The sequence below is a fragment of the Gallinula chloropus genome (assembly GCF_964237585.1).
Source record: "Gallinula chloropus genome assembly, chromosome: 3".
NCBI classification, from domain to species: Eukaryota; Metazoa; Chordata; class Aves; order Gruiformes; family Rallidae; genus Gallinula; species Gallinula chloropus.
Window position 1 is genome coordinate 96533504 of NC_140087.1, and position 23326 is coordinate 96556829.

Here is a 23326-nt window from a genome sequence, read left to right on the forward strand (position 1 = left end):
GCTTTTAGCATTTACAAAAGGAACTCCAGCAAGAACAGCATGTTCTTCTATAACTAGATAATAGCATTTAATGAGTAGTCCCTGTGGTGCGTGTATGGGGAAGAGTAGTGCCTGCTCAGGAAGGACTGTAAGCTTGGTTCCCAGGTAAAGCCGTGCTTGTCAAGTTCTAGTTTCAGGTCTTAGGTCTGTTCCAGTAAATGAAGCAGGTCCAATCCCTGCTCTCTGGCTCTGTAGGTACACGGTACAACAGGGCTTGGGTCTGCATGGCTGAACTCGCCCCTTCATCCCCAAGCCAGGCTGCAGCCTCTTGAGAGCAGTTCTGGGTCAGTGCTGTTCCTTGGACTGGGACCAGGGAGGGTGTGAGTGGTGTCCTGGTTTTGGTCAGGATGGAGTTAACTTCATTTGTAGCAGCGGATGGAATGCTGTGTTTGAGAGTTAAAATGAAAGCAGTGCTGGTAACACCCTGATGTTTCTAGTTGCTGTCAGACAGTCAAGGACTTTCTCAGCTCTTCGTATTTCTCTATTCATGAGAAAGGAGGGCGAAGCCAGGACAGGTGACCCAACTGACCAAAGAGAGTATTCCACGCCAGTTATGTGCTGCCCAGGATATCGGGGGGCTGATGGGAGGAAGGCCGAGGGCGGCTCTGGGACGCGCGGTTCTTGGGGGACGGTCGGATTCCAGGACGGCTCTGTGTGGCACGGCCTGAGTTGTGTGGTTTGGTGAGAAACTGCATTGTGTATCAACAGCTTCATATCTAAAGTCCTGTTAGCATTGTTATATTGTATCTTTCTGTTATCTTAGTAAACTATCCTTATCCCAACCCACGGGCCTCTTAATTTCTTGGTTTTGGGGTTATTTGCCCCTTCCTTTTCCCTTCCCTTACCTCTCACCCCCCCTTCCCTCTTCCCCTGCTCTTTTCCTTTAAGGAACAGGCAGCTGTGTGGATCTCGGCTCTCAGCCGGGGTAAAACCACGACAAGTGGCAATGGCCGTAGTTGTGCTGTGGGAAGGACTAGCCGGTAGAGTCATGGACCCTTGATCTGGGCTTCTGTACACTTTCAGCATTGGTGTGTCCAGTTAGGTCTGGATTTTTGGATGAATTTCAGCAACCGTACAAAACGGAGAGACGCTGTTAAGGGAAAAAAGTAGATAAACATCAGCTTGACAAGCAAGCAGGGCTGTAGTATAAACATGAAAGGTTTTAGGCAAGAAAACAGGCGAGGTTATTTCATGTAATGCTGTACCAAGGCTTGCTGAGACCACATAGAGACAGTTGTCTACAAATTTTGGCACTGCTTAAGAAGAATGTTAAGTATTCAAAATGCTGCAGAGAGGGAAAGTGGCGATAAATTTCGAAGGGGGTGCATTTTGGGCAGAGTTTGAAGGAAAATGGGTTTTACTGTATTGCTGAAGAAATGTGGGCATCTGATCCAAAGGAGCCTTTAGTACTGGTAAACTTTGTGCGAGACTTTAACAATGCCTATACTTTTAAGTTGTATGCAGTTTAGAGAGAGAGCAGGGAGAAAATGGATGTTATTTCCAAAGGAAAGAGGAACAGAGGCAGCACAGAAAGAGCAGTGCACTGGGTGCTTCATGTGGGAAGAAGGGGAATAAAAACTGCAGCAGACTGCGTCTCCGAAGGAAGGATCAGTGTGAAAGCTCCATAAATGCTGGATAAAGTGAGAGAGACAAATTTGCCAGTGCCACAGCACTTTCCTTTTGAAATATTACTACAATAACTCCATATGCTTTCTGAATTACAAAGCACGTGGGGTTTGGAGTGTGGTATAGCACAGAGCAAGCTAGTCTCCTGCCTTCCAAATAGCTGTTCGGAGGCAGAACAAGCTGTTTCAGCTTTACCCAGGATGATTTGCCATGTATGTATAGTTTGTTGAACACTAAGCTCCTGGTCAACAGTGCATGTGACATCCCTGTGATGTTAAAACACGTTACAGCTGATCAGGTACTGACATGAGTGCATTCCTTAAGGGGAGGGATGGTGATGCTTCAATATGCAGTAACACGTTAAACACCCTGGGGGAATGAATGAGAAAGAAACTAAGTATTACACAGTGTCAAGCCTTAAAAATGCTAGGGGTTATATTTTAAATAAAGAGATTAGTTGGGTCTGCTAGTTTTAGCTTGCAGGTTTGCAACTCCTAATTTGTTGTTACCCAGCTTTAACAAAAAAAAGTGAGTTTCATCACGTTGCCCCCCATTTCCCACCCACCTCATTGTCCAGAAGCATGATTGTTACAGCTTTCAACAGTTTTTGTTACGTAGAAGGAACAAACCTGGCATTAAGAATTGGCAATTTGGTAAAGGATAAGCAGCGTTTAAGATGATTAAAAATATTGACAAGCGGACATGGTTTTAATGTTACTTGCCTGAGTATGCATATACATATGGCTAATGGGGTTAGAAATAGAAAGTAACCTCAGCAACAGTTTAATCGAATGCACTCAGGAAAAAATTCTGATGGCTATAGGTAAAGGCTGTATTAAAATAGTACTGGAAGTGGGCCTGCAATTTTAACATCTTGTGTTGTGGTGGTGGTTAGCATTAGCGGGTATTAGAGGGAAGGCTTCCAGGCAGCTGTGTTGATTAATTTCAGATCTGGACTTCAAATGTTCCCTGTGTATGTTGTGCTGGATCATACTGCAAGGTAGCTGCTGAACTGACAGGTAACAGGATTATTTTGCAATAACTCTGAAGAAAACAAATATTGGGATGAAATAAAAGCTTTTCTCTTGTTCTAGCCAAATAGGAAGAAACTGAAAAATAAAGCGTTGAATTGAAAGGCTATTTTAATTTTTTTTTAATTCCTTTTCCATGTGTCTCTGATTAGAAAGGACCAGGATACCTAAGGATGTTGGAAGCCTGTATTCAAAAGGTTGCCTGGGTAGTGATCGTGTATGTACCTCAGAGAGAGGTCTCAGTTTTCTGGCAATGTCTTTGGCAAATTTGTGGCACATGGAGAAATAGTTGGCTCCAAGGCAGGATGGCACAGAAATGTTGGTTTTGAACTTACTTTGGTACCTCACCCTTCTTCCCTCTTGGTAACCATATTAATTCCACTGGAAAGCTAGTGCGTCGGTCACTGCTGGGGTCTGGAAGGAGTTTTCTCAGGGAACAGGACAAAAAAATTATTTGGTTGGGTTTCTTCATTGTCTTGTTGGTATTCAGACACACCAAGAAACCATTATTTATGGTTATGTGTGTAGACTGCAGTGTGGGTTGAGGTTAACAGTTATGAGCCTTTCTCTTATTTAAATTTTATCATAGGCAAAAAATTGGCAAAGTTTCTATGTAATTACTGGTTTCGTAATGACAAAAGCATCTCAAATTACAAAGGGACTGTAAAATCTGTTTTTGAAGCTGGTGAAAGGAGTGAGATCCTTTCTAGTTTTGTTCATGTGTATCGTGAGCTTGAAATCTACATTGCAAACTTGCTGCCAAGTTGTGATTAGGGTTGGTTAGGCATGGCTAAAGCTGAACTCCACATTTAAATAATAGATCTTTGATGTTACAATGCCTCAGTTGTGTCTTTATCTACATCAGTGGTATTGTAAGTAACAGGTAAAGTGCTTGTGTGCTAACAAAGGTGAGACAGGAGGTTTCAGTTGGTTTATTAAACTCGGTGCTTGTTAAATCAAGGATATGCACGATAGGGATTATCTGAATTACCTGTATATATTGTTGGGGGCTAAATTAATAAATTAGAAGAAAAAAGCCCTTGGGTGCCCTTATTTGTAGTGCAGTTGAAACATTCATTCTTTTTCTATTGGAAGTCTTGATACATGTTGGGAGGCCTGAAGAACTGAGAAGGAATCTTACCTGTGAATAGTGTGTCCTTGTTACATTATTTCCAGCTCACCATCGCTTGCAGTATATTTTTCAGCATTATTCACCACATCTGAAAACTAGTGTGAAAAATTGTGATGAAGATATACGGAGGAGGGCTGAAGAGTCCAGATTCCGTGAGAGTGTTTCAGCTTGGGAGAATAAAAAGGCATGATTGTTCATCCTTAGAGAGGCATTGAATGAAATCTGTAGAGGCACATGAATAGTGCAGGCATTCCCGTCATACCAACACAAGAGAAAACAAACCCAAAAATACCAGGCCAGGCACAATGATCATGTGAAATACATTAGTACATTGTGTCCATGAGGCTGGGGACCTGCGGAGCTTGAGAAGAGAATTTGCCACATACTTGAACAAGCAATATGCAGAGCTATAGGAGGCAGCACGCTTTTTGGTTTATCACAGTTCATCACACTTTTCGATAATAACAACTTTTAATTAGAGAATTTCATGCATTTTCCCTGAATTTTGAAGTGTTGCCTAATTTCAGTGGTGATACTGGTCAGCTTCACCATGCATTTTTGTGGTTTGATCCATTGGGGTAATCTATGTGTCACCATGTTTAAGTTGAAGATGTTGTAATAAAGTCATTTTAGTCTCACATTTGAGATTACATTAAATACTTTCTGTCTGAAAAGTAGTCAAATATTTATGAAATTTACTTCAGGTAACCTCTATCAGTTGGCCAAGATAGAAGAAGGTTTTAAAGGTTTTCACCTTTAAACTTCTAGTCAAGTGTTGAATGATGATCTTCTATGCATGATGAATTGCGCATCTCCTTAATTGCAATAGTAAAATTTTGGTAGCCTTTTTAAATTAATTTCATATTAATTGAATGAGAAAGTCTTCAGAAAGTCCTAGGCAAATCCACAGTAATCATTATTATCAATCTGTGAGAGCGAGTTAAGCAATTCTGCATTTAAATGCACAGTATAGCTTTTTTCCTGTGCGTGTCAGTCTCAAAACATGTGTGTTCACTGAGGCAGCACGTTTCATGACAGCTTTGCGGTTATCTAAACTTCTCAGTACGGTCAGTTGATGTGGCTCGCTCTAAAGTAATTCTGGATAGCTTGCTAGATAGGTTGAGCTGGATGTGTTGGCCAGGTTTCCACTCTCTGTAATGAAATATGCATAGACACTTTAATGTAGATACCTAAATTTAGATGTCTGGATCCGGAGCTGAATGTTACCCCTTGCTACTTTCCTCATCCTCATATAGAGACCTTGTGATCTCCAGGATGTGTAAAAGCTGGAGCCTTTCAAATCTTTCTGTGTTCTTCCTTGTCACACCCAAGTGAATCTGTTAAAAAGAACCAAAACCATTCTTCATGAAAGCTACAGTCTGCAGTTACTTAATCCTGTGAATGCTCGAGGCCGACTGCAGATGATCAGACCTGGCTGCATGTTATTCCATGCAAACCTCCTTTTCTGGGTGACTCCACTTAGTAGTGCAGTAACCATAGATTAAAAGCCTTGCCTGTGCTTTGACTGCTTCCTCTAAAGGACAGCTGCAGCCAGTCCTTTGGTTAGGTACTCCAGCAAACTTCATAGTCCATGATGTATCTTTCATGTTCAATGTTCTTTCTTTTCTACTCAAGTGTTTGTGAGTAGTATGCAATACTAGCCATTTAGCAGATGTGCCAAGGGGCTTCAGGCAAACCCGGTTCAGACATTTGGACACCTTATTCAAAACTTAGTGTTGCCATTTGGAGCCCTTGGGTGTGGAAATTAGTGCTTACATTTCTCTACTGAGGTCTGAGACTGAAGGGTTCTTTCCCGACATGGAACAAGGAATTCAGTGAAGCTAGAAAACTTGTGTGATTGTTGTCCATAGAACCTTCTGAAACCACTTTGTAAGGAATCCAGAGCTTCTAGAAGGGGGTAGCCTAGGTATAGAGGAAGATAGTGTTGATACAGGAGTCAACATTGTTCCTCCTCCCCTCAGCGTGGGGTGTTTGACACCAGGTAACCTGCTACAGACCCTTGTGCTCTGTGTCTGGATTGTAGTCCCTGATTCTGATGATGGAGGAAATCTGTTCCTGCTTAATGCCTCTAAGTCCTATCTGCATGCCATTTTTGAGCAGAAGCTCTCTTCCTCCTCTGTAAGTGATCAGACTGTGGAAGGAAATCTGGATTACTGTGCTCCCTGAAACTTGGGTTTCCAAGTTCTCTGAAACTGGGTTGCTGAACCCAGCTAGTCCTGTATGGCCTTTTTTCCCCCCCTAAGACATGCCATCCTTTATATTGCAGCTCCCATGTGATGCTGGCAAAAAGATCAGGAATTAACTGTGGTAGGCATATGCATTAGCAAAGGATCCGTCCAACACCATACCTGGATCTCGTGGTCATGACAATGTACAGAGCACTCTGTTTGCAAGCACTGGGCATCAACAGAAATACCCCCAAGGACAATATGTGTTAGTTGATGTCCAGGAGTTGTTTCCATAGTGTTGATGCCTCAGTCTTTCCGAAGCAAGCTCTTCAGCAAGCTCTTAACAAGACTTGGATTTTTACCTGACATGGAGACAAAATACTAAGTTCCCACACGTTGACACTGCTCATAAGCTGCTGTAAATATATTTTTAGTGCTTTTGAAACTCTCTTCAGGGTTAGGTTAAATGCTAGGCGTTACTATATAGTAGATTGAATAATAAATAGATTTTGCTTCGTTGTCTTATTTGTGGAGTTCATGGGAAGGTAATGAGAAGTAGTTGTTAGAAGAGATTCAGAAATTTTAGCTCTTTTACATGGACTTTTTCTACCTTTGTATTCCTTTGCAGTCTTTCTGCTATTAACCAAAGCTCTTGTTCGCCCTTTTGAAATCTGTGTCAAATCAATCTGGATTCTATTTTTGTCTGTCTTAAAAAATTAATTTTATGGCTTTGTATTTTGGCATGGTCTTTAATTTGTTTCAGTAGTCTTCCCATCCCTGAAAAATGCATGCATGAGTCTTTCTGGCCCCTCTCCTTTTCAATTGTCTGTGAACTACGAAGCAAGGAATTTCTTTAATTTTATATGCATTTTCTAATTACAGCAATGGAAAAGCTAACTGGACTATAGTGATGTGTACACTTTGCTCTGCATCTTCAGTCATGTTTTCTCTGAGAGCTCTGCATGAGACTCACTGCATTAATATTTGTGCTTGATATAAGCCAGGAGAGAAATACCCTTTTAGTATCAGACAACATCCAGAGTTCTGACTGAAACAGAGTTGTGCTGAATAAATAGCTTAGATGGCTCATATAAATAATGAGATTTGTCAGTTAGCCTCCTGAACTCGTTAACAGTATTTCCATGTGGAATGTTACTTTGATGTATAAATGTTTTCATAAAGTTATACATCATCATAACTTGGGCAACTGTCATCTGGGAACACTGCAGAGAAGGATGTGGTTTCTTGATCATTGACTGGGACAATAAAAGTTGAGTTAAATATCCTTTCCCACTTTGAAATATCAAATTCTCATCAAATCTAGCCTTTTGTTTTAACAGGGAAATATTGTAGCTGCTAGTTTGGATCTTGAGCTGTTTGGCTAGGTATTAGGTTTTTGCCACGGGACAGTCTACGTGTACCGAACTTCATTGGTTGTGCACAAGTGATATGAAGCTTGCATTTGACCCATGTAACTTGCAGTGTAAACCCCTGCATTTCTTTATGCTGTTCTGCAGGTATTGTCTGCTTTGTCTCTTTTCAGTGCTAGATATTTGGTTTCTTGGACAGATCACAATTTTCTCAGCTTCTTAAAAGTATAAATTACTCCTTTTTTTAAACCTCAATTCTGGTACAAATTATGTCTAATTTCTAACACCTACACTGAGATCTCAAATGGCAGGCACCCGAAATGATTAATGACTGGCTATGTAGAAGCCGAACCCCTTGACTTAGGTGCGGCTGCAGCAGAAGTATCTCCTTTGCATGGAATGTTCCAACTCGCTGGTGTTTGGGATGTTTATGTGTGTGTTTTGATGGCAAGAGCCCAACCCGCTGAAAAATCTGCCATAAGATGACTCACAATATTATGACAGAAGGTAGAGTCATCGTCTTTTACTTAAAAGTATGTTTAATTTAATTTGTTCTTGACCATGTATAAAACCACTTAATAGTGCTATGCAAATCAGTAGAAAATATATTTACAGTACATGACAAATAGCTTCTACAAAACTCTTGCATTTCTCTTTATCTTTAAAAATGAAAATGTTTGCCGTGATGGATGATGCTTTTAAATCTAGACTTTACTTCAATTAAGACAATTAAATCAATATGTATTAGAAGGATACTCATCACGACTGCAATTAAAGTAGTTAGTGGCATTTCAGAATTTAATGGAGAAATGAAATACTAAAGATAGTGGGAAATATTTGAAAGCCTTTATAATACAGCCCCATGACACTCCCTGTCATCAATCTGTGTGCAGTAACACTGAGTTCCTGTGATTCTTCAGAGAAGGATGGTGGTCGGTGATCACAGCGCTGCAGTCCATGTGTAAGGGTGGTGATCGGTGATCACACACTGCAGTCCGTGTGTAAGGGTGGTGATCGGTGATCACACACTGCAGTCCCTGTGTAAGGGTGGTGATCGGTGATCACACACTGCAGTCTGTGTGTAAGGGTGGTGATCGGTGATCACACACTGCAATCCCTGTGTAAGGATGGTGATCGGTGATCACAGTGCTGCAGTCTGTGTGTAAGGGTGGTGATCGGTGATCACACACTGCAGTCCCTGTGTAAGGATGGTGATCAGTGATCACACACTGCAGTCTGTGTGTAAGGATGGTGATTGGTGATCACACACTGCAGTCTGTGTGTAAGGATGGTGATCGGTGATCACACACTGCAGTCTGTGTGTGAGGATGGTGATCGGTGATCACACACTGCAGTCTGTGTGTAAGGATGGTGATCGGTGATCACACACTGCAGTCTGTGTGTAAGGATGGTGATCGGTGATCACAGCACTGCAGTCTGTGTGTAAGGGTGGTGATCGGTGATCACACACTGCAGTCTGTGTGTAAGGGTGGTGATCGGTGATCACACACTGCAGTCTGTGTGTAAGGATGGTGATCGGTGATCACAGTGCTGCAGTCTGTGTGTAAGGATGGTGATCGGTGATCACAGCGCTGCAGTCTGTGTGTAAGGATGGTGATCGGTGATCACACACTGCAGTCTGTGTGTAAGGATGGTGATCGGTGATCACACACTGCAGTCTGTGTGTAAGGATGGTGATCGGTGATCACACACTGCAGTCTGTGTGTAAGGAAGGTGATCGGTGATCACACACTGCAGTCCGTGTGTAAGGATGGTGATCGGTGATCACACACTGCAGTCCGTGTGTAAGGGTGGTGATCGGTGATCACACACTGCAGTCTGTGTGTAAGGGTGGTGATCGGTGATCACACACTGCAGTCCGTGTGTAAGGGTGGTGATCGGTGATCACACACTGCAGTCTGTGTGTAAGGGTGGTGATCGGTGATCACACACTGCAGTCTGTGTGTAAGGGTGGTGATCGGTGATCACACACTGCAGTCTGTGTGTACATGCTCAAATGCAAATTCCCCTGTACCCGCTTAGTGGGCAGGTATCTCTGCAAGCTTACAGCAGATAAAAATCACTTCTATTTAAAATTGTGAGGAAATACTCTTAAACAAGATGAACAACGTAGCAATTGATAATTTCAGTATTTTTCAGTTGTGTTTTTCTGAGATTTTTTTTTAAAAAAAGGTATTTTATTGAGGTAAGCTCCTTTTTTTCTGTGGTTTTGCAACATATCCCTCTATTATTGGGAAGGAGAAAGGGTGACCTGTGGAGGGTGGCAGCCCCAAAACCCCTGGCACTGGGCACTTCCCATGGCCAGGCACTTTTGCATTCAAGTCATCATACCTGTTCCTTTTTATAAGCCATCAGTGGGCTTGTTCTCAGCCAGCTGTTGAGCCTTCTGTCTGCTTGAAAAAAAACAAAGGCAGGCACTGTCAAGAGAGAAACAAATACTGTCTTCCATAGTGTTTTCTGGTAGATGAAGACTAGATAGATACAGAACAGTTAATCTAGGTTGGTATGCTATGAGTTAAGTGTGTAATTAAGTGAAAACAGCAGTATTCCCTGCAAATTTCCTTTGTTCTTAAGAGGGGAACAGAAATAACACTATGGTGGTAGGAGTTGCAGGGATGGGAGAACATGCTTATAAAGGAAGAAAGGGAGACTTCATAGAGTGGGGTCACCTTCAGATGGCTTGTAAAGCTCCAGTGTGATGTAAAATAATGTGTTATGCAACAACAGATTTTTTATTGATTTTTCCCATATTACTGTCAGAAAAACCTAACCTACTCTTAATTTAAATGAAAGCTTTTTTCTAAGGAGATTATTGTGTTGGTGGCTCTGCAGTTTGCAAGTCGCTTTCTGGAAATACCCGGGGCTTTTACAACAACTTGTCCTCTCTTGTTCAGAGAGTTGGCAGTTGAACAGGCAGTGTAAGTGATTCTTGAGCTGTTCTTATTAAGTGAAACAAATGTAAAGAAGGCAGGTGAAAGAAAGATCACCAAACCAACAAGTGTGTGCTTACAGAAACCCGCTTCCCTCATCAAAACTGTGCTGTGAAACCAATCTTTATTATTCATACCATCTCCATTGTTGTGGCTGAAACAGGAGGCTGGAGTGCTCTGTTTCCTTTTCTAGCAGTGTCCTTTATTTTTCATGGATTTTCTGTGCTACTCAGAGCAACGGGATGATATTGGTTTCGTTGCATTGTTGCTGTTGCACTGAAATTCCAACAAGAATAACATGAACTTGATCATGATCCCACAGAGCATATTGGAAGTGGAAAGTCCGCCTGGTTTAGGAGGATTATGTTTCTTTCTACACTGCTTTTTATTATTAATTAAATGTTCTTTCAAGAAATAATAGGTGTAGGATTTTCTGTCTTGTAGACAGATGATGCTAAATGGCTGAAAAGAAATACATTTTTACTTACAGTGCTCTTGTAGCTTACTGAAAGACAAGCTTGTATTGAGTTTCCCGAAGTTAATGCCATTTGCAGTCAAGGGGATTTGGGGTGTTGCCAAATGAGATGTTATCATTCATTTTGAACAATGTGATGTTTAGCTGTTTCATTTCTATCTCTCTCTGTTGCAATTATTTAAAGCTTCTGCTAGGTAAAACTAAGAAAATAGTTTCTCTAGAAACAAAAATGAGAAAATTCAACTGTGAACTGAATTGCTCACTGAAGCTTTTATGTCATGCTTTTTCTCTTGGGCTTTTGTTCCAGGGTTTTTTCAGTGTTGGTCTGGTTTTCTGTAGAGTAGCATTTCAGTACCGAAGGTTTTGGACTTTCCTTGGCTTCAGTGAGATGAGTTTTTGCTCAGCATCTCTGAAAGTCTGTTCTTCGTTTAGTTAGCATGGTTACAAGGATTCCCAGTGGTGCAAGAGGCTGATGGTAACACAGTCACCCCTGAGAACTGCAAGGTCTAAAAGTGAGGCACCGAATAGCAAACCTAAAGGATGATATTAATTTCAAAATTTTACATTGATTTAAAACAGTAAAATAGTTAGGTTTGGGCTTTAAAAATGTTTGTAGGTAAAATTGACTGAAGAAGATCGTTCCATTCTAACAACAGTGTTAGGGCTGTGGAGTTTAGCAGGGCGAAGGTGTAAGTGCATGGGGCTGAGGCTTGTCTGCAAGAGAACTGGCAGCAGTGTTTATCTGAGAGCAGGGCTTCAATGCAGTTTGAGCAAGACTTCTTTAAAGCCCAATAAGAATACTTGCCTTCCAGACTATAGTGATGTTTTTGTGAGTGAATGTGGTGTTGTGTGGGTTCTGATGTGCGTTGATTGGTGACTTTGATGCAGAATAACTAAAAACTTGTGAAGGCAGTAGAAATGAACCTCCTTACATAAATGAGTCTGACAAGAAAAACAAGTTTCACCTCCTTAAGAGCAGTGGAAAGGACAAGGTGTGATAATACAGTGGCAATGCACATGAGTAAATATTGCACAAGGAAAAAAAGTACACAGGGGATGCCTAGAAAGTTTAGTTTGTAGATGAAGAACTGTCAGTTTTGTAGTAGCCTTCTGCTTGTGCTTATAACTTAACATTGTCCTCAGCTTGTCCACATGATTATAATGATAACTTTTTAAAAATGAAAGCTCATTTGCTGTATCCATCTGTGCTCTTGGTTTGACTAATACAGCAGTGATTAAAACTGGGAAAGATCTGTAATCAAGTGTTACTGTTTTTATTTGACAGGCCGGACCTGATAGACATGAGTACCGTTGCTGTTCAAAGCAACCTTGCAAATTTAGAACATGCTTTTTTTGTAGCAGAAAAACTTGGTGTTGCCAGACTTCTGGATCCTGAAGGTAAGATAGCTGCTAAAACCCTAATATTAAAATAAAATCCAAGCTGCCTGCAGACTATAGCATATTTGCGGGCATTCTTACAACTACGTGATAAAGGGCTGTTCTGTCTTGCTCTTCTAGATGTTGATGTTTCCTCACCTGATGAGAAATCAGTAATAACTTATGTGTCATCGCTTTATGATGCATTTCCCAAAGTACCAGAAGGTGGTGAAGGCATCAGTGCAAATGTAAGTGGGAGAAAATGACTTGTGCGGTGTGTGAGCTTCACTAATACAACTCTTGACGTCAGTTCCAGGATGCTAGCTGGATCTTTGATGGACTGCTGTCAGACTTTTCTCTGACATGATTTTCCAGGTTAAGAGTTTAGCAGCTTAGCAGCTCTTTCATGGTCTGGACATAAAAATATTTATGCGAAGAGCTTAACTAAAACCAATATACCTGAAGTTGGAGAAAAGTAGAGTAAAAGTTCTTACTTTTCAGTCATGAACCTATAAATTTGGCCTCTGATTCTTATAAATTTGAAGTTTATTAAACTAGAAAATTTTGTGTTTTCAGTGGAATTACTTGGGACCAAAACTTAAGACTGAAATTGTATATTTGGAAGCTTTAAATGAGCTGTAACGAGGAAGTAAATACTGTTTCAGAATTACAGGGTTTAGAAATCTCTCTTTCATACATAAAGACCTCAGACTTAAAAGATAGAACAAAGTGAGCTCTCAGATTGTTTTCTTCTGATCTGTAACCTGGGTTGTGCTTTGGTAGGATGTTGAAGTCAAATGGGTTGAGTATCAGAATATGGTGAACTACCTCATGCAGTGGATCAGACACCATGTCACGATAATGTCCGACAGAACATTTCCCAACAATCCTGTGGAATTGAAGGTGAGGTGTGGCGGCTTAAAATGTCATTCCATCAAGGGAGTTAATCTTGCTGACTCAGAGCATGCTTGAACAATGAAGTGCTTTGATTTATACAGTCTAATCATCTGTTGAACAGTACTACTCCTTAACCTTTTCAAAATACAAAAAGGACATTTCTAACATAGGAACAATCAAACTCAGATCTTTAGCATGTCACTGATTGTTATTCATAGAACTGAAGTAGAGCGGTGTAAGAACGTAAGCTTACAAAGAATATTAGAAGTGGTTTGGGAAGTAAGGTGTTATATTCATTGTAAGTAAAAATGGATGACTTTTTGTCTTTCTATAGGCACTTTATAATCAATATTTGCAGTTTAAGGAAACAGAAATTCCACCAAAGGAGACAGATAAATCAAAAATTAAACGTCTGTATAAACTGCTAGAGGTAAGTTTTAACATGCATAAAAATGTATAGAAATTCCCTTTCTGTGGCTTAGAATAACAAATCTGTATGAACTTTTAAGGTCTGGATAGAATTTGGACGCATTAAACTTCCTCAAGGCTACCATCCAAATGATATAGAAAAAGAATGGGGGAAGCTTATTATTGCCATGCTGGAAAGAGAGAAGATCCTTCGACCTGAAGTGGAGAGGTACATTAGTGAACACTTGACAGGCTTGTTTGGTGTTATTTTCTGTTGGTTTAATTAATACTGAAAATTGTAAATGTTTTCTGCTATGGTAACATCCATGTTATTTTTCTAGATCAGTTGATTCTGCCTTTGTTTAGGCCTGAAGTCTTTATCAGTTTTATAGAAGTAGGTCCAGATGGAATGGTCTCACAAGGCCATAATAAATAGTATCTGTGCTTCGCATCATCAGTGCACTTAAACACAAATATAACCACCTTCTTTGTGCAGATGGGTCAGAGCCAGGTTCATATCACTTTGCTGTCTCACTTAGACTTTATTTCATATAAGCAGCATCCTTGTCCTTTAAATGAAATGCCTATTTCACTTGGTGCACAGCATCATGGACAAATGTCCTGTTCTGAGGTTGCTTAAAAGTTGGTTGTACTCAAAGGCACACAAAGTGTTTCAATGTGCGAAGCACATAGCAGCTTTCCATGGTAGTAGATGATGTGACACTATGGTAGTAGTAGATGTGACACTGTTTTGTACATCATTAATGGCACACTGAGCATGTTTAAAATCTCAATGCAGTCTTTTTCAGCTTTTAAATGGTACCTCTTTTGAGTTCTATGGCAGACACAGATGCCATCCATTCATTAATTTAACTAATTTTATTTAACACTTTAGTTTAAATGAGTCTTTGGGCATCTTTCTGAAGGTAGGTACAGTCACCTGGGTCTGGATTCATTTTGCTTAACTTTAAGCATCCAAAGCAGACACTTAAGATCTCAATCACTTTCTAGAGAGTCCAGGCACTGGTTTTCTGGTGACAGTAGGGCAATCATTCTCTCAGGTTTACGACCTGAAATTAAGTGTGAAGAATCAAAACCATCATCTAGGAAGTCCTCAGAAAGGCAGATTTTAGCAAGAGGAGATTCCAAAGACAGTTGAGTTAATTAAATATGTGTCATGCTTACAAAAGCAAGAGCATGACTGAAATGGCAGATGCAGTGGGAGGTGTTGATTCACAGCACTCTGCTGTGAAAGTCCTGTAGAGGAATCCAAAGTTCTCCCCACCATGCAGAGCACAACACTGGAAAGCAGTGGAAGAAATACAGCCTGCTGGATCTTGTACGCTTATCTGTCCTGACTTGTCAAAATCGAAGTTTAGTGCCTGCCTTTGCCAAAAGGAATTCTATTCATGCTTGCAGAAAGCTGGATTATCATTGTTGAGGTTGTGTATGAATCACATAAGTTTATTTCTTTTTTACTCCTATGGACTGCGCGCAGGCAAACAAACACAAATGCCTTCTCGTGTTTGAGTGACAGATCATATGGTGATGGTCACTATGTGTGGTAGTCACTGCAAAAGGAAAGAGAGGATTAAGTGATTCTGGTTTAGTTATCAAGTTAAAATTGTCAGTTGATCTGAACACAAAACCTTGATCCATGTTTGCTGTATTGGTTATTAGTGCATCTCACTAATACTTGGTGTTGATACAGTTCCTGAGGTGGGATTTGGTTGTGGCAAAGATGTGACCTCAGCTAAAATGGAAATTTTGCAAGTACTAAAACTTTGCCTGCTAGTTTGGTTAATACATCCAAAAGTATCTATGCAGTTAGGCAATGTGGGACCAGATTGGTGTTTGGGATCACAACTAATGTGATGTCAATGAGCAGAGTGCCAAACTGAGCTCTAGCTTGCAAGACTAGCAGAGTTCAGAATTACCACAGGCGTGTGTCTATGCCTTTGCTGTGCTCTTCTGTGTAAACACAGTCATCTTGCATTGAGGGTGTGGTTTTCAGAAGGTCCTAAACGCTGCGGGTGCAATACTGAAAAAAAATCACCCCTTACCCAAATTCCAAGTTAAAACGTAAACTTAAGGGCAGTGATCAGATTTTTCTTACTTGTTTTGCGGTCTGAACAGCAAGAAGCAATTAGTTCTGAATGCGGAAGAAGTTGGAGTGAAATTTGCAGGATGGGAGATTAGTGCGACAGGGCAGTTAGTAAATGAGCATACGTGGGCAGTGGAGTCACGGTGGTGGGTTGGATGGTATACAGGTGTCTCCCCTTATGTTGTTACCAGCTGATTAACCATGATATTCCCCCAGTTTTATTGTGTGGTTCCATTTAAAGGAATAGGAATCAAGCCAACCTGGAGGTGTTTTGGTCTGCACCATGGACACCAGAGTTCTCCCTTCACTCCTTTTGGAAACTTCATTGAGAGTCTGAGAAACACTGCAGAGACTTACTTTAAGTTCTTATTTGGCTTACCAACATTTAGTGACACTTAGATAAAATATTTGGCGCGTCTGTTTCCTAGAGACGCCCTAACGTTGCTGCCTAGTCTGTACTTGCAAAGCTTTAATGGGAGGTGGGGAAGCCAAGAGCAAGGTAGCATACATAGCCCCAGGTAAAACCCTTTGAAGAGCTGGCAGAATATTAATTGCTGGGTTTTGAATATGCGTACTGAAGCCTATTTAAAGGAGGAGTGCTAGGTGTTTCCAAAGCCAGTAGTGAAAATTCATCCCTAGAAGCTGTACATTTTGTAGGAGTTTTAGCTTTTCATTTTTCAGCAAATGTAAGCAGCCAGAAGGATCGTGCTCTGGATGTAAAAATGAATAGCAGTAGTTACAGCTATCACAGCAGTGATTCACTGTTTAGCAACAGTACTAGTGCTCGAACCAGCGTTGAGTCTAACGAGAATTTCCTTTCTGTTAATTGTGGTCCCACGCTGATAAAATCTTGTATAAGCTTTGGTAATGGCACCTTAGAAGGAAGCAGGTAACTTGACATATGTATTTATTATATGTTGTTTGTATGTTTTTAAAGTAATGTAATGTGTACTAAATATAAGTAATGTTAATGCTTATTTATTTTTCTGAAATGCTCTGGCATCTCTTAGGTTGGAAATGCTGCAGCAGATTGCAAACAGAATTCAGCGGGACAGCCGGAGCTGTGAGGACAAACTAATACTCGCCCGGAATGCTCTGCAGTCTGTAAGTCAGCTGGTGATTCCACTTACCTGTGTTCATGAAATCACTGCAGTGATAAAAATTCTGTAGGGTTTTTTAGTGCATACTTAATACCTGCTACTTCTAGTTTAATTGTGCTGTTATTTTTAATTTATCATTTCTCCAAGAAAAAAAAATGCCTAGAGTGAGTTCTGTTAGATTTATTTTTTTGGTCAGTAGTTAGATAAAATTGCTGTTCACAGTTGTTTCAAGATCAGTGTAAATTCTTACAAAAAAAAAATATTTATAATTGGGATTTCCTACAGCTCATTTCACTTGGCTTCACTGCAGGGCTTAATGACTTTCTCTTATTTATTCAGGACACCAAGCGGCTAGAGTCAGGGCTCCAGTTCCAACATGAGGCAGAGATAGCTGGGTATCTTCTTGAATCTGAGAACCTTCTCCGCCAGCAAGTGATTGATGCCCAAATTCTTATTGATGGAAAATACTATCAGGCAGACCAGCTTGTGCAAAGGTACTTCACTGTGGCTTTATATGAATAAACAAATATCTCAAATATGGATAGATACCTGTTATGGACACTGTTTTCAGGTCTTTATGGATAAACTTCTCAGTCTGTCACTGGGCGCTCAAGTAAAGATTACCAGGTATTCGGCTGGGTACATTGCCCACAGATGTTATTGAGGACAAGAGGAGCTGTTTGTACTCATTTGTGAAAACAAAGTAATTCATCAGAACATGACTTAAACGTTTAATGTATGTTAGGCACCTGAGTGTAAAGATGTTGGCTTGTTTTATGGCACAAATGCTTTTAGAATTCACTAACCTGGATTTTAAAAATGAGGGCAGGTTTTCTGGTGATAGCTGTGGGTTTCTTAACCTAACAGGTAATACGTTGGGTAACATTAGCTTATCTGTGGCAGTGTGTACAGTTATGGCAGAAAGATGCATTTAAACAGCATAATTGAATTTTATGAAGAAGTGGCTCCAAAGTTTTTTTAGGATTTGTCCTGGACTGAGTGAGATCAAGCACGTAACAGCCCCTTGGCAGTGAACTGCAAGTGTTTGATCTACTGCAACATGTAGTATCTTGTAAGATTTCTGCTCTGCCCATACCATGCTGATTTTCTACTCATTACCTGATTTCTGCATCTATTGCCTGTTATTTATAGAAGTATAAGCTGACAGACTCTATACTTTCTGAAATAAATGCTATTTATACTTAAGTACAACTGAAGTATAAGAGATCATGTGAATTCATGTTGCAATTCAGTTCAGTATAATAAACCTTAATCAAAAGCATTCTTTTAAATATATTTTAAACTAATTTTCTTTTATTTTAATAGAGTTGCAAGACTTCGTGATGAACTGATGGCCATACGGACCGAATGTTCTTCTGTGTACAACAAGGGCCATGCTCTAACAACTGAGCAGACAAAGCTGATGATATCAGGAATAACTGAAAGCTTAAACTCAGGATTTACAACGAGTCTAACCCCTGAATTAAATGCTGCAATGACCCAAGGTTTAACACCTAGTTTGACTTCTTCCAGCTTGACATCTGGTCTTTCATCAGGTCTCACTTCCAGACTGACACCAACCATCACTCCCGCTTACACACCAGGCATCCCGCCACGGTTAATTCAAAGCTATGTGACAGGAGTAGACAGTGGGGCTCTGCAAACACTCAAACTAATGCAAATCAGAAAACCTCTTATGAAATCAGCTTTTGTGGATCAGAATTTAACAGAAGAAGAGGTGAACATGAAATTTGTCCAGGACTTACTGAGCTGGGTGGAAGAAATGCAGGTAGCGGTCTTCGTGGAAATAGTCTGTTCCTAATAAGTTTACTGCTTGTAGAGCATGGCTAATTTTTTCTTCTTGTTTGTAAGGTGCAACTTGATCGAGCAGAATGGGGTTCAGATTTACCAAGCGTTGAAAGTCATTTAGAAAATCACAAAAATGTCCACAAAGCTATTGAGGAATTTGAATCCAGCCTTAAGGAAGCTAAAATCAGTGAGGTATGGCACTGCATTCTTTCTTTCTCTGGTTACTTTCTTACTGGGTGACCCATAAACTAATATTGAATTTTAGAACTCTGTTTGGGTTTCACAGTCTTAACTTACTTTTACTTCTGATCTCTAGATGTCATATCGTGAAATTAGATATAATGGTTTAACATCTTTTTCTGTCTTTTGACCTTGTGTACTGAATACAGATCCAAATGACTGCCCCTCTTAAACTCACTTATGCAGAAAAGTTGCACAAACTGGAGAGTCAGTATTCAAAACTGTTGGTAAGTTTTTTACATTGCTTTGATATTCAGCTTTTGGTGTACATCATCTTTGATAAGGGATGAGCTTTAAATTCTGATTTTTGTGAATATCTTTTTTTTTCCTTTTAATAAAGAACACATCAAGAAATCAGGAAAGGCACCTAGATACCCTTCACAATTTTGTGTCTCGTGCTACTAGAGAGCTGATATGGCTGAACGAAAAAGAAGAGGAAGAGGTTGCATATGACTGGAGTGAAAGAAACCCCAATATAACAAGAAAAAAGGAATATCATGCAGTATGTATTGCTAGTATAATGAAGAGGGAATAATTAAATCATCTTTTAAAATTGAAGGGTTTTCTAAAAATTTACTTTTTTTTTCTTGTCTGGCAAAAAGGAATTAATGCGAGAGCTTGATCAAAAAGAAGAAGTTATTAAATCAGTACAAGAAATAGCTGAGCAGTTACTTCTTGAAAATCACCCAGCCAGGCTAACCATTGAGGTAAGTTAGTAAAAATAGCACTTGAAGAAGAAAATAGTTATTGTTTTAATAGATAGTAGGCGCTTTTACCACCCTTTCAGTGCATGCTGTATGTGTCTTCCAGTTTCCAAGAAGTAAAAACACTTCTGTAAAGTTCAGGTTACATCTTGAGTTGCTGAGATAAAATGCCCCTAAAGGCTAAAACTAAATTTTCCAGAGTTGATCTGCACAGCAGTTTCTGGTCACACATGCAGCTTGTAGTGTTATTGACAGAAACTGTGTTGGCACACTGAGGGCACAGAACAGTCCTGATAGGATTTGTCTCCTGCTGGATCTAAAGAAGTTTCAGTCAAATTTTTCTAGTTGCTTCTTATATGCAGAGGTTCCTTTTATGGGTTAGTGTTGGTTTCATAACTTATTTGTCAATGAATTGTGAAACTTGTTGGGATGTTAAAGATCTGCCCAGGTGATGTGATTTAGTTCAGACTTGACTTGAGCTCTATATTAAAGGTAAATGGTTTACAGAAAAATTACTGTAAGTGTAGGGTTATTATAATGAGTTTCCATAGGAGAATGTAAAATGCTTTTCCCTATAGATCTTCAAGAAAAGAGGAAAAACAGACAGGGTGGTAAAAATAGAATTAATTAAAAGCTGTTTTATTATATAAGAATGAAAAAATGGAGAGGATGCATTTTTATAGTTCTTCAGCTTAGAGAATTTATGTCTGCATAAATTAGAAACGAAGAAAACTCTGCCCTTCTTTCCTTCTCATAACATTTACTTTGAATAATAAATGACTTTTTATGTAGTAGGGGGAATTTTATTCTTTAAAAGTATATCCTGTTCTCATGGGTTCATATCAGTATAATATATTAAAGATACATTATTTCATAACTTCAGTCTCAGTGAAGATGACTGTGCTGGTTATGAGTCTGTAATAATGCTGTATGGGGCATTTAAAAAGAAAAAAAAAACATGCCTTTGCTACAGGATTATCTATGTATTAATGCATCGGCTTGAAAGTCATTGAAGCCAATGGAAAAACTCTTTTGAATTCCCTGAGAATCATACGGAATTGAAAGATGGGGACTTTTGACTGATTTCACAAAGTCAAGAGTACCCTCTGCTGGTGAAGGCTCCTGCAGTGCATCTCGAGTGGCAGCACCCTGCTGACAGCATAGGAGGCGTCACTTGTGCAGGGTTAAGGTCTTAATATTCCTCTGCAACTGTTACACTAAACTGTCCCGATTCATTATTTTAATTGTGTATGCAGTATTACTTAATTGATTTGTATTCAGGCACGAATCCAGCTCTTTTCATTGAGTAAATAGAGACATGGACTCACAGATGAGCTCAGGCTGGAGGAACAAGATACGTAGTCCAGCCCCTGCTCAAAGCAGTGCCAAGGCTTTGTTTGGCTAAATTCTGAACGTGCCTGAGGATGGTGGTTTCACAGCCCCTCTGGACGAGTTTATTTTGTTTGACTATGCTGTATCGACAGGGGTTTTTTCTCACATCGAACTGGAATTTTCCGTGCCGCAGCTTGGTTTTCCTGGTTAAGGAGGTCAGGTTTAGATGCTTGTGCTTGCTCTGTTACTTTTGTGTTTCCTGAATCCTGTAAATGCACGTTTAAATTTTCATTGCCTTTTGTAAAATATCTCTCTCTCCCTTAAAGGCCTATAGAGCTGCAATGCAGACACAATGGAGCTGGATTCTTCAGCTCTGTCACTGTGTTGAACAACATTTGAGAGAAAATGCTGCATATTTTGAGGTAAGAAAGTAGATCAACAAAAATGTGAAATGTTTTAAGTTTTGTCCATAGTCAGAAAGTTCCACTGGAAGTGCCCTCTACAGTACTTGTAGAATTGACATTTGTCATTTGCAGTGATTACATGATGAGCCATGCTCTGACAGTGTTACCACATCTGTATTGTCTTCACTACAGTTAGATCAGTTCACAGCAGATGAAAATCCAGCCTGACAATTTTCAGGGCCACAGCTGCAAGGAGAAGCACTGAGAATGACACCATGTTCTCTCCCTGACAGCACAACTGCCATCAGTACAGCTGCTGCAAGGGCTGTAGAGTGGAGAGTGGTGGCCAAGGGAGAACTGTAGGCAGTTGTTCTAGGACTACCCAAATAGAATGGCATTAATAATGAAGAGAGCAGAGAACATCCAGACAACAGGCCCATCTAACAAGACACCTTTCTGATTATGACCCATTTACATACTCGGCAAATGACGCAGTACTCCGTTACATGCATGAAGATCAAAGGTTTAGGGTTTTCTCAGCACAAGGGTTGAAGATTGAAGAGCTCTTTGTTGTGTTGTTTTTTTTTTTTTAAATCTACTTTTTTGTATTTAAATTATAAACTTAAAACATTAGTGTCTTCTGGGTTAGGTGGTTGAAGAGGAAGGGGTGATGTTGGGATGAAATGCCTTCACGCTGAGAAGGGCAAACGCCCAAACTTAGGAAAGGGACACTGGAGACGACCAAGTTGAGCAATTTGAGCTCCCATTGGTAGGGGCAAGAAGTGAGAATTCTAGATTAAAGAAAGGCTTCAGGGATAGAATGGGGGGAGGATGCATTTCTCTTCTGAATGTGCTTAACTAGGACCCTAGTTTGAGGGTGCAGGTACATTGCAGAACAGCAGATGTGACAGCTCACATCCCCTCCTGCACAGAATATTTCCTCCAGTGTGTTTGCTGAATTGTGCAGGTAGTTTACTTCAGCTTGTAGGCTTTGTCTGCTCTTTACGTATGAAGCTAATTGTTATTCCAAGGGAAGGAAGAATCACTTCAGAAAACTTTTCCATTGCAGGAACAATAATTAACTAAGGTCCAATAACTGCTGAATTAATGTTGCATGTCACAAGAATAACTGGTGTTACTACATACGTTGTCTTCAAGAGTGTATTGACATTGGGCGGGTTGGACCCGATGATCTCTCGAGGTCCCTTCCAACCCCTATGATTCTGTGATTCTATGACATGAGATCATGAATAGTGTGTGGTGCAGTGGTTGCTTTAAGCTTCTAGAAAAGTTCACTTTTTAAAAGACAACACTTAAAGCATCACAGTGTGGCTGTTTGTGTAACCCACATATTGTTCTCATCCCAGTTTTTCAGTGACGCCAAAGAAGCCATGGAATATTTAAAGAATTTGAAAGATACCATATACCGAAAATACAGTTGTGATAGATCAAGCAGCCTTCATAGGCTGGAAGACCTTGTCCAGGAGTCTATGGTAAGAATTCAAGGTTCCTATTAAACGTGAGTTACAGTTAAACAACAAATGTGTAGATTTTAGTTGGACATAAAATGTGTGTTAAAATGATTCCTTTAAAGTAAAGGAAAAGAATAAGATTAATTATTAGAATTTATAATTAAATTATTGTATCAATTTGTAATGACATTTTTTCATAACTTCAAAATACAGATGTATTTATCTCTTTATCAGTACAATACCAGATGTTGTGGGAAACCAGTAGCTTTAGAAAGGTACTTTGTGCTTGCAAAATGTGCCAGTTTTAAGAAACAGCCAAAGAAGTCAGGAAAATAAAAGCTTAACAGGATAAAAGAAGCAGCACTGTGTTCTGGCCATCTCTTGTGACGTATTCTTTTTCATTACTGTTTTAGGAAGAAAAAGAGCAACTCCTGCAGTATAAGAGCACAGTAGCAGGCCTTGTGGGGAGAGCAAAAGCAATAATTCAGCTGAAGCCAAGGAACCCTGACTGTATACTCAAAACATCCATCCCAATTAAAGCCATCTGTGACTATAGACAAATTGAGGTTAGAAACTTGAATTTCCTCAAATCAATTACAGACGAAAGAATTCAGCTAAAGTTCCATTAATTACCACGTTCCTGGAGAATCCAGGGTTCTAAATTTC

At 39.9% G+C, this 23326-nt stretch overlaps 1 protein-coding gene across 1 annotated transcript in view; it reads left to right on the forward strand.

Moving 5' to 3' along the window:
* The window catches only part of DST (dystonin), a gene marked incomplete at its 5' end in the record, with an annotated part of 301073 nt that overhangs the window by 141289 nt on the left and 136458 nt on the right, over positions 1-23326 (forward strand). Inside the window, 15 exons of the mRNA XM_084262411.1 lie at positions 12099-12211; positions 12332-12438; positions 12974-13093; positions 13422-13517; positions 13597-13724; positions 16610-16703; positions 17039-17193; positions 18026-18488; positions 18572-18700; positions 18898-18975; positions 19089-19250; positions 19351-19455; positions 21111-21206; positions 22556-22681; positions 23074-23226. Of these exons, the coding sequence (XP_084118537.1) occupies positions 12099-12211; positions 12332-12438; positions 12974-13093; positions 13422-13517; positions 13597-13724; positions 16610-16703; positions 17039-17193; positions 18026-18488; positions 18572-18700; positions 18898-18975; positions 19089-19250; positions 19351-19455; positions 21111-21206; positions 22556-22681; positions 23074-23226 (2125 nt within the window). The remainder of the gene's footprint in view (positions 1-12098; positions 12212-12331; positions 12439-12973; positions 13094-13421; positions 13518-13596; positions 13725-16609; positions 16704-17038; positions 17194-18025; positions 18489-18571; positions 18701-18897; positions 18976-19088; positions 19251-19350; positions 19456-21110; positions 21207-22555; positions 22682-23073; positions 23227-23326) is intronic.